Raw genomic sequence first — 12,377 nt, 5'->3', positions numbered from 1 at the left:
TCCACACAGAAAGGTCAGCGACCCAGCCAAGGATCAAACCAGCGACCTTCTTGCTGTGAGGCCACAGTGCTAACCACTATGCCAGAGGAGTAGTTGTGGAAGCGCTGCCCCCTGGTGGACAGGAGGACTGGCGCACCTCGACATGTGCGGCCCGGGACTTCTCTCTAACCCAGACGACAACGATCGCGTTTGTTCAACAGGGTTTGAGCAACATTTTCATCAAATAATGACACAAAATATCTCATAAACTGTATCAAACATGTCATGTTGGGTTCATCAGGCGGAGACGTGTGAAGTCACCGCTGATCAATACGTCTGGGAAAAACGGACGTTCGCTAAACGAAAGACGTTCAGCTTTTTATCATGCAGAAACAACCGATGCACTGACGCTGCCGCTGGGTGGAGGTGTTAGGGTTTCAGGGTTTTAGTGTCAGGATTGTAGGGTGGGGGTTTTCAGGGTGTTCGGGCGGAGGTTCGGGGTGGAGGGTTTAGAGGGAACATATATTCTCCGCAGCAGACTGTTTGTCCTCTGGCTGATCTGCTGCGTCCGGCTGATTAACATGAGATTTCCCTCGAGAGACAAACAATCATTACTTTCATTTAAAAACTTTTCCATTACAACACCTGCAGGAAAACGGGGATTCTCTGCTTCTTCTCGCTTTTATTGCTTCTGGAAAGGCTGTAATGGCTTTATGATTTCACTCCCAGTTTATTTGTGCAGAGATAAAACAGGAGCAAAGCAATAAAAGCAGCGGGATGAAAACGGCTGATAACAAAGTGAACAAAGAGGAACAGATGAGCAAATCGGACTGAGGCGGGAGGAGACATGAAATCATCCTCCAAACAAAAAGCTGCTTTTTATCTGTTCATCTCACCTCTAACTAAACATAAACTACGATCAGATCCGCTTTCCAACCCTGCACGCAGGAAGTGGGCGTGGTCTTTGTGATGTCAGCATAACCTGATTGGACAGAAATATATATCAGGTACAAAACACACCATGAATCCAGACTTTTCATCTATTTCAGGGTTTGTAGTTCCATTCCCTCCCTGTACGCGGTCAGGAAGCGGCTCCTGATGTCAGGTGACCAGGCTGCTTGTAGCTCCGCCCCCATTTTTCTACTTTAACGTTTGGGTTATGGATTGGGCTGGTTCAGATTTAGCATTATTGCAGCTAAATCTGTGAAATTTTAACACATTAAATCCTGTTACACACAAGGAGAACAAAATCAGGAGATTTTTCTCTCATGGACATGATGAGGACGGCCTGCGGCCAGCTCTCAACGCATCGCCAGAGCAGAATGATCCTCGTGGGGCTCCGAGAAGTATCGTGTGATTGGCCGGACATTTAAGGTGGGCGTGGTTAACACGGAAAAACAATAAAACTGAAAGTTGCCACTTCTGTATTTTTTTTATTTTACTAAAACAGCTGATCAAGGTGGTGAGAACATTTTTACAACATGTTGCATTAAAACACAGGAACGCCGCCCAGCGTGCACCACCCGCCCAGCGGCAGCTTCTCGTGGACGAAGAACTGACAGACCGAAGAGAATTACAAAGTTGTTTTAGTGGCCTCGAGAGCAGGAACATAGTTTTGGCTTCTAGTGGAGGATGGAACAGATTTCCTCATCGGGTCTGAAGGAAGTGTTTGGAAACATTTTGGTTTTCATGGATATGAGGACGGACTAGATCTGGACAAGACTTCCTGCATCTGGAAGCTGTTTAAAGACAAAATCTGACAACCATGAAAACGTGGCAGCAGCTTCGTTCCAGACCAGTTAGAGGACCTGGTTGCTCCTAACCATTGCTAACCATCACTAGCCATCGCTAGCCATCGCTAGCCATCACTACCCATCACTAATCATCTCCAACTATCGCTAAACCTTGCTAGCCATCACTAGCCATTGTTAACCATCACTAACCAATGCTAACCAACACTAACTGTAGCTAACCACCACTAACCATAACTAACTATCGCTAAACCTTGCTAGCCATCGCTAACCTTCCCTAACCAACCTTAACCATCACTAGCTATCACAGCCATTGCTAATCATCATTAGCTATTGCTAGCTATCGCTAACATCACCAAACATCGCTAACAATCGCTAGGCATCGCTAGCCTTCACTAACTATCACCAACCATCGCTAACATTGTTACCATCACTAACCATTGTTAACAATCAATGGCCATTGTTAACCATCGCTAGCTATCACTAGCCATCGCTAACCATTGCTAATCCAGCTTTCTTAAAGATTTCAGGGAAACATTCTTTCAGGGAAGACAGCATAAAATATGTTTGATCTGTGTTGGATTTATTTCAGGTTTGTGATCAGTTTGTTTGGTTACTGGAATGAATTGAGACTAGATGGAGGATGAAGTCGTAAAAGGAGCCAAAGAGAGAGAAAAACCCTCAATGGAGAAAAAAGATGCATGAAAATCCAGGTAATGTTTAATAATCAAATGAAAATGGACCTCAGATGGTGCAAACCTACTTGTTTTTAATGTGTGTGACATAAAAATGTTGCATCTGGTTGGAGAAATTTCCTCTAAATGCTAAATCTCTGGTGAAGGTGGAGTCCTTCCTGATCTGCAGCCATTTCTCTGCTGCGGTGAAACGTAACCTGATAAAACCACATCAGGATCTGGTTTCTGACTGTTCCAGGACTCAGTAAGACACCAGAGGACTCGGTTTATCATGGAAAGCCAGACCGCCGGGAAGGAGGGATGAGCTGAAGAAGGAGAAAAACAGTAACTGAGAGGAGGAGGAGGAGGAGAAAGGAGGTAAAAGCTCAAGTTGTTTTCCTGCCTGCAGAATCCATTTAGAGAACGGCCTCTCCCAGTTCTTTGCTAATGGAGCTGTACAGAGGAGAGCTTCTGACTCTTCCTGACCAATCAGGAGGGGAAGACCCTTGTAAGATGATCAGGACTCTAACTACCCCCCCCCCCCCCCACCCCACCCCCACCCCTTCATGTGATCTAAAAATAAAGTATCAGCTTCTTAAAAACCAAATCTCATTTTAATTTTTTTTTTTCTTCTCTCCATTTTAAAACATCATTAGACACCCCCCGCACCCCCCTCCAGGTCATGTGATCAGCCTCAGTGTGGGGGGGATCTCGTCATTGCTACGCGTGTGACACAGCGATAAACCGTCCTCGCGTTTGTTCCGCCGCCATGTTGGGAGGCTGGAAGCTAGCTGCCGTTGTGGAGGCTAGCAGTGTCACACGTTCTAAACCAGTTCAGCTCTCATGTTGGTGCTTCAGACCTGCAAGATTGTCGAAAATCCTGCTTTACAAACCAAAATACAAGTTAGCTAGCAGATTTCGCTAGCAGATTGAGCTAGCAGATTTAGCGTCCTAGTCCAGCAGGTCCGTTTGACAGCAGTGGAACTAAAAGCGGGTTTATAAATGTCTCCTGGCAGGATGGGAATCAGACCTCCAGCTGAGGAAAGTTTTTCCACTTCAAAATAAAAACCAGCAGACGCGGAAACGTTAGCACGACGTTCAGGACAGCCACATGCCACAATAAGCTAACCAGACTCTTTAGGCTACAGTAGCGTTAGCATCAACCACCTGATGTTCCATCGTATCACGCTTCTTCGTCATCATCAGTATCTTTAAATGTCTGTTCAACTTCTACAATCTCCAACAACCTTCCTGTCTGACTCGTCGAAGCTTCTCCAAGTTTACCTTGACTGTGGGCGGGACTACTGGAGTTTAGTTAGGCCCCGCCCCCTCTCCCCATGCTGCATTCAGGTGCAGAGCAGATGTCGGACCCTCCTGCTGCTGCACTTCTGAAGGTGGCGCTACAGATTCAGTTAAGAAACATGGCGAAGTCAGTGTGGAGAAAACATTGTATACATGTGGGTTTAAATGGATTTAATTGATCACAAATAGATTTCAGTATCGGACCCTGATCAATCTGATTGGTTCTGTGCAGTAAAAAGAAAGGAATCTCTCATAGCTGCTGGTTTCATTTCCCTCTGCCACCGCTTTATGACAGGTCGGCTGATTGGATGAAACCCATGTTCCCATTGACACCTGAGCTCTGCGTCTCGTTCGCTGCCAGGCAGCGCCACGCAGTCCGCCATGCAGAGCGCCAGAAAGCCTCACCATCGCAGCTCATGAAGGATGCCTCTTAACAGCAGATAACAGATGAGAGCTGCAGGGTGAACACACCATCATCATCATCATCATCCTCATCCTCTCACACGCGGAGCAGAGATGAGTGTGGGCGGCAGCGGGTGAAGACACACCACCGCGTGGGTGGAAGCACACTTCATCCCTTTTCATGGTGGAAACAGACTGTGAGACTCTTCCTGCGTGACCGATGGCAACGACAGCTCCGCGTCCTTAACACCACGCCGAGCAGCGCGCTATGGGGTTGCCGTGGCAACCACATTGTCAGCAGCGAAATTAAATCTGTGCAAATGCACACACACGACCCGTGAGAAGGTGCTTACTCACCCCAGTGTTGTCATAGTAACGATGGTGTACCAGAAGGAGGCCGGGATGGAGGTGAAGGTGGAGCCCTTGGTGCCCTTCTCAGCGTAGAACATGACGGTGGCGAAGATGATGATGGCCATGGTGAGGGAGAAGAGCAGGAAGCCCAGCTCGGAGGCACAGCTCTTCAGCGTGTAGCCCAGAATCCTCAAACCCTGCGAGTGGCGCGAGAACTTGAAGATCCGGAAGACGCGGAAGACCCGCAGGGTGACGAAGGCGCCGCTCACGTCCTCGTTCTCGGGCATCACCAGGCCGATGTAGTAGGGCATGATGGCCACCACGTCGATTACCGACATCACCGAGCGCATGAACTTGCAGCGGCTCGGCGCCGCAAACAGGCGCATCAGGTACTCAAAGGTGAAGATGAGCACGCAGGCCGTGTCCATACAGAAGAAGGCCAGCTGGTACTTCTCCCCGCACGGGAGTTGTTTGACGCTTCCCGTCGGCGGCCGGCAGGGCACCGTCTCCACCACGTTGGCGATGACCGACACGGCGATGAAGAAGCCGGTGACGTAGTAGAAGACCAGCGCCATGGTGGAGGTGTGGGGGTTCTCGAAGGCTCGCCACAGGCGCTCCCTGGAGGTGCTGTGTGGAGGGAGGGGGGCGTCCATCGCCTCGTTGGCCTCGCAGTCCTCTGCCAGGCGCTCCTGGTTCTCCTTTTTCCGATCTCGGTATTCCTTCACAACGAGAGGAAACAGGAAGAGGGAGTTTTATTGATTCTACTGTTTTTACTTTCCATCCTCAGTAAAGCACCTGAGCTGTAAACAGAACCAGGACTTCCTTCACATGAAAGGAAACCAAGTGGGACGAGTCCAGATCCCCGTGGGACGCCCCTGGAAAGCCTGTTGGCACTGGCACACACACACACACACAGTTTCCATGTTTCCACACGTCTTCCTGCTACTATCTACCTGCTATCCTCACTGCAGCACCTCCACCTCAGCTGCATCCCAAACGTCTTCCTGGCTTTATTCCAGCCATAGAGGATCATTATTTTCCTGCTTTTCTCATCACTTGTTGATCTTTGGCTGCTCCTGATTGGACGTTACCGTCAGTTTAAGCTCTCTGATTGGTGGAAAGTCTGACAGGAAGTGTCTTCATCATCATGTCCAGGTGAAAATAGAGGTCTCTTAGCAACGTGGTAGTGATGGTGATGAAGATGTGATGAATAATGGTGGATTTACCATCTAAAGCGGGGGTGACCTAAGTGTGGCCCACGGGCCCAAATCGGCCCACCAGCCCTTATGTCATTGTTTATATTAATGCCCTACAGAGCTTGGTGAAAAGACACTTTCAGTGTCATGAACCCCAATAAGACCAGACTTAGAGGGACCCTGTCTGACTCACACCTCAATGACCTTGTCAGTGAGCCAGGTGCAACCCAACATGGAGACTGGTAATGTCCAAAAAATCTGCTTCATGTTTTCCACAAACAACAACAACTTTCCTTGTTCCACATGCACTGTTTCTGGTTGTTGATACGCTGCACTTGGTTAAAGTTTAGTGGCTGTAATTATTGTTTCTCGTCCCTCTAACTATGGCCCCATTGATCTATTGCCATATTGATTTTTTATGTAACATTTTATTTGTCCAGATAAGAAAAAATACACTATTTGCTATTGAACAATAATCAAAATAACTTTGTGCATTTTCTTGTGTTTCATCCATAAAGCTGCAGCGTTTGGCCCATGGCTCATTGGATCATTTTCAGTTTTGCCTTTGGAAGCAAAAAGTTTGGGCACCCCTGATCTCGAGTCTCTGAATAAACCCTACATCTGGATTGTAAACCTCCTGGCTGGAAAACCTCCGTAGACCAGCTGGAGGGTCACATGACCACCACCGTTACACAATGCTGGTCCTGAGAATCGATCTGCGTTTCCATCCAGTCCAGAACTGCACAAAACCTAAATATCACCGTAAAAAACGGCGAATCAAAACACCAAATATCTCAGCTATCACTAAAGTTTATGATCCAACGAGACGCATAGACTTGTGGGGTCACATGACCAGTTCATTTCAGCGAAAGATGTGTATAGACGGAGGAGGAAACAGCAGCCAAATGCAGAGTTTTACCAGGAATTAGAACAAGAGATGAGGCAGAAGGGCTTTGGAAAAGCCGCGGAGAATCCTCCACAGCGAGTGGAAAAGCCTGTTTTGTATTTTCATCCTCCTCAAAGTGGCATGATGCAGAACGAGACTTCACCAGAATATTATTACGCTTTAACAGTGTTCAGTGGAAACACCTGCTAGTCTTAACTGTACTTTGCTGAAACTGAAGAAAAATCTCTTTTATTTAGTGAAAATCTGACAGAAACGCAGCTGCTGACAGAAGATGTACAGCTTCTGGGGATGTGCAGATATTTACTGTACATGAAATTAAAACCATCTGTGCGATTCATTTTAACTTTTACAAGTCATTCCTTTTGTTATTCAGCAACCGAATGATCGGAGGTTCGCAGATATCAGTCGACTCTAACGTAGGATTTGTGGAGCCAGAAACCATAAATGTTTCAGCTGCTTCATGTCAGCTGGTTTAAAACTAAAATTTTAAAACTTTAAGTTTCCAGACTGCTGGTTTGTGTTTTTACTGAGCGACAGCTGATGCAAGCGGCCATCTTACATCCACCTTTAAGGCTAATTCCAGCGGTAAGCTAGCTGTCTGACAACGTTTTCACCAGACGGAAAGAGATGTAGGAAAATTCCTGAATTTGATAAACTTCCATCAGAACAGTCAAAATACAAACTGGAAAAGTGTGACCCATCAATGTGAACTGTATTCTAGAGCAGGACGGCCTTGGTTGTCCATCAGGATGACGCGGCATTGGTATGTTTTATTAATAAGGCTTGGGCTGCTGCCATCCTTTATCTGTGTTTAATCACAGAGATGTGTTGATTCTTATTTTTTATGATCGAACGATCATTTGATGCTTTCTCTTCCATTTGCCGGCAGAGAGCTGGGAAAAATGGCCTTTGTCTATGTGGAACTCTGCAGAGAGACTGGAAATTGTTCCAACTTATTTCTTTGAACGGTTTTAAGTCCAGAGAGATTTTGAGACATTCTGCTTAAGTTGTAATTTCTTTTATTGTTCTGTCTAAGTGGAAACATGTAAACTGCCTGTAAGTCTTGCTGCCTCTTGGCCAGGACTTCCTGGAGAAAGAGGATCTTAACCTCAATGGGACTTTCCTGCTGAAATAAAGGTTAAGTAAAAAAATTAAAAGTCCTGCTGATGAGAAACGTCTCTGATCATTCAGGTTTGCTGCGGTTGAACACGATCAGGTTGGCGAATCAGAAAATGAACGATCTGCGATGGACTGGTTACCTGTCCAGGTGTCAGCCTCTCGCCTGATGTTCGCTGGGACAGACTCCAGCTTCCCTGCTAGCCGCTCAGACCGATAACACAAGTCGCTGGACGGGTCGGACATAAAAACATAAAGGCATAAAAGCTTCCGCAGACGTGGCTAGCAATAAAAGGCTAGCATAGCGAGCTGGGAGGGCAGATTTACTGCAGAGAGCGGCCAGGAAACAACTTGTTTACGACTGAAATCACTTCCAGGGAGAAGCTGTGGAGCCCAAAGCAGACAGAATAAAGAAGCCAGTCAGATTGTGCTGCTGGTGCATCTTCAACACTCGGCGTCTGATAATGGCCTCGACTGGTTGCTAATCTCCCCTCAGATCCTTCCATGTTTTTACATTTGGCTGATGATGCTTCTCCACAGGGACTTAATGAGTGCTGCAACATTAAAGCCGAACATTAGGAGGAAATTAAACATCGAAGGTACACATAAGTACTCCGCACAGGCATTATAAAGCCATCCGAAGAAGCAGCAGCTTTAATAACAAGCTAAACCTGAAGGCAGCTTCTGATTCAGACCATCAGAGACGAAATGAACCTGCAGGAGCAGTTTTACCGCTTTATTCTTCATTTTTCTGGTAATTATTAGTCTAGTTTTCCTGTATGAGCTCATAAAACTACAACCATCATCCAAACGACGCCGGGAAGCTGTGGAAAGTGTTAAACGAAACAGCTTTTAGTGTTTGTTCATCGGATTCGCTGCTGAATTACGGACAATCCTTCATAAACAGTTCGTCTGCAGATTTCAGCTCAGTTGGTGGACGAAGCCTCGTCGTCGGGAAATGTCGTAATAAAGAACAGTTTCATTTGTAAAACAAGGAAGGATGCCCTTCCTGACGCACATTTCCAAACCTTCCTGAGAATTTCCCCCTAAAGATGCAACGGGCTCAAACTGCCGACCATCAGATGCCGACAACAGCCGGCTTGACCACCTGGGCCTCTGCCACCTGTTTGATTTGGTGTAGGAATGGTTAGCGTATGGTAGGCGTAGGAACGGTTAGCGTACGGTAGGCGTAGGAATGGTTAGCGTACGATACAGTAGGCATAGGAATGGTTAGCGTACGGTAGGCGTAGGAACGGTTAGCGTACGGTAGGCGTAGGAATGGTTAGCGTACGATACGGTAGGCATAGGAATGGTTAGCGTACGGTAGGCGTAGGAACGGTTAGCGTACGGTAGGCGTAGGAATGGTTAGCGTACGGTACGGTAGGCATAGGAATGGTTAGCGTACGGTAGGCGTAGGAATGGTTAGCGTACGATACGGTAGGCATAGGAATGGTTAGCGTACGGTAGGCGTAGGAACGGTTAGCGTACGGTAGGCGTAGGAATGGTTAGCGTACGATACGGTAGGCATAGGAATGGTTAGCGTACGGTAGGCGTAGGAACGGTTAGCTTACGGTATAGTAGGCGTAGGAACGGTTAGCGTACGGTAGGCGTAGGAACGGTTAGCTTACGGTATAGTAGGTGTAGGAATGGTTAGCGTACGGTACGGTAGGCGTAGGAATGGTTAGCGTACGGTGGGCGTAGAAACGGTTAGCGTAGGAACGGTTAGCGTAGGAACGGTTAGCGTACGGTACGGTAGCCGTAGGTTGCTGAGCGAAGCCGAACCTTCATTTTAAATCTAAATGTCTGTAAATCAGTAAAAAACATAAAAGAAGTATAAAAGTTGTAAAAATCGGCACGAAGAACGAGTTGATGGCAGGATGGTAGAAACTGTTGCAGAGCAAAGCCGAACCGCTGGAAAAAACGAACTTCAGAAAAGGTTTGATGAGGAAAAAGTTCCAAAAGTGAAAAGTTTGGGAATTTTGATGAAGAATAAAAGAATAAAATGAATTCCTAAAAAGAATGTGGAGGATGAAACCTGCTGTAAAAAACTCTGTCGGATCGGTGGTTGAAGGAGCCTAGCTTGCTAAAATCTTCGGAATGAGGAGTAAACGTTACTCAACTCTTCTGGGTTTTTGGACGTTTATTTCCTTCTAATCAACGTTTCCGCAGCAGATTTTATGTCTGAAAGTTTTCTTCTTCATCGTCTTCCTGACCAACAAAACGCCGTGAAAACATTTCCAGCAACGGCGAGGTTTTCTTCATGACCTCATTCCCGCGTAACGCTCTGGAGCCGTGTGGGAGGACGCTCTCGGCATGTGCACATGCAGCAAACACACAACAGGAGACAGTTTTTAGCCCAGGTCCCAGGTGGGCCGTTTTTAAGGTGAGTGGGCCCCGAGATGGAGTCGTATAATACATCACTGTGGACGTCTGCACTTAGTAGTTCTCCCACATGAATATCAGCCCCCTCATTCCTGCTCCTTCGTCTTCTGCTTCCTAATCATCTTATCTGAGATCCGGGAATCGATCTCCGCTTCACATCTGCAGGAGAAGGAGCTCCCAGCGAGGTCGTCCCAAAGGACGACAAAGGGAACGTCGCAGGTGTGCAGACGCCACAATATGTCCCACCGTTTCATACAGACGGGACTGACGGACCCTCAGATGGACTGACAGACTGACGGACACTCAGATGGACTGACGGACCCTCAGATGGACTGACAGACTGACGGACACTCAGATGGACTGACGGACCCTCAGACGGAACTGACAGACTGACGGACTGATGGACCCTCAGACGGACTGACGGACCCTCAGACGGACTGACGGACCGTCAGACGGACTGACGGACCCTCAGACGGACTGACGGACCCTCAGACGGACTGACGGACCCTCAGACGGACTGACGGACCCTCAGATGGACTGACGGACCCTCAGACGGAACTGACAGACTGACGGACTGATGGACCCTCAGACGGGACTGACGGACCGTCAGACGGACTGACGGACCCTCAGATGGACTGACGGACCCTCAGATGGACTGACGGACCCTCAGATGGACTGACGGACCCTCAGACGGACTGACGGACCCTCAGATGGACTGACGGACCCTCAGACGGACTGACGGACCCTCAGATGGACTGACGGACCCTCAGACGGACTGACGGACCCTCAGACGGACTGACGGACCCTCAGATGGACTGACGGACCCTCAGATGGACTGACGGACCCTCAGACGGACTGACGGACCCTCAGATGGACTGACGGACCCTCAGATGGACTGACGGACCCTCAGATGGACTGACGGATTGACGGACCCTCAGATGGACTGACAGACTGACGGACCCTCAGATGGACTGACAGACTGACGGACCCTCAGACGGACTGACGGACCCTCAGAAGGGACTGATGGACCCTCAGACGGAACTGATAGACTGACGGACTGATGGACCCTCAGATGGACTGACAGACTGACGGACCCTCAGATGGACTGACAGACTGACGGACCCTCAGACGGACTGACAGACTGACGGACCCTCAGATGGACTGACAGACTGATGGACCCTCAGATGGACTGACAGACTGACGGACCCTCAGATGGACTGACAGACTGACGGACCCTCAGATGGACTGACAGACTGACGGACCCTCAGACGGGACTGATGGACCCTCAGACGGACTGATGGACTGACGGACTGATGGACCCTCAGATGGACTGACGGATTGACGGACCCTCAGATGGACTGACAGACTGACGGACCCTCAGACGGACTGATGGACCCTCAGACGGAACTGATAGACTGACGGACTGATGGACCCTCAGATGGACTGACGGATTGACGGACCCTCAGATGGACTGACAGACTGACGGACCCTCAGACGGACTGACGGACCCTCAGACGGACTGATGGATCCTCAGACGGGACTGACGGACACTCAGACGGGACCGACGGACTGACGGACCCTCAGATGGACTGACGGACCCTCAGATGGACTGATGGACCCTCAGACGGGACTGACGGACCCTCAGACGGACTGATGGACCCTCAGACGGGACCGACGGACTGACGGACCCTCAGATGGACTGATGGACCCTCAGACGGGACTGACGGACCCTCAGACGGACTGATGGACTGACGGACCCTCAGACGGGACTGACGGACCCTCAGACGGACTGATGGACTGATGGACCCTCAGACGGGACTGACGGACCCTCAGACGGACTGATGGACTGACGGACCCTCAGACGGACTGATGGACCCTCAGACGGGACCGACGGACTGACGGACCGTCAGATGGACTGACGGACCCTCAGATGGACTGAGGGACCCTCAGACGGGACTGACGGACTGACGGACCCTCAGATGGACTGACGGACACTCAGACGGGACTGACGGACCCTCAGACGGACTGACGGACCCTCAGACGGACTGACGGACTGACGGACCCTCAGATGGACTGACGGACCCTCAGACGGGACTGACGGACTGACGGACCCTCAGATGGACTGACGGACACTCAGACGGGACTGACGGACCCTCAGACGGACTGACGGACCCTCAGACGGACTGACGGACCCTCAGATGGACTGAAGGACCCTCAGACGGACTGACGGACCCTCAGATGGACTGACGGACCCTCAGACGGACTGACGGACCCTCAGACGGACTGACGGACCCTCAGATGGACTGACGGACCCTCA

The 12,377-nt window shown here is 49.3% G+C and overlaps 1 protein-coding gene across 1 annotated transcript in view; it reads right to left on the bottom strand.

The window, feature by feature from the left end:
* Window positions 1-4,461: 4,461 nt before the first annotated feature.
* The window catches only part of LOC306754732 (A-type voltage-gated potassium channel KCND1-like), a gene marked incomplete at both ends in the record, with an annotated part of 34,073 nt that continues 26,157 nt past the window's right edge, over window positions 4,462-12,377 (bottom strand). Inside the window, one exon of the mRNA XM_079238804.1 lies at window positions 4,462-5,178. Coding sequence (XP_079094930.1) covers window positions 4,462-5,178 — 717 coding nt within the window. The remainder of the gene's footprint in view (window positions 5,179-12,377) is intronic.

The sequence above is a fragment of the Telmatherina bonti genome (genome assembly GCF_933228915.1).
Source record: "Telmatherina bonti genome assembly, chromosome: 4".
NCBI lineage: Eukaryota > Metazoa > Chordata > Actinopteri > Atheriniformes > Telmatherinidae > Telmatherina > Telmatherina bonti.
The sequence above is the reverse complement of the archived record's forward strand: the minus strand, read 5'-3'. Positions and strand labels throughout refer to the sequence as shown.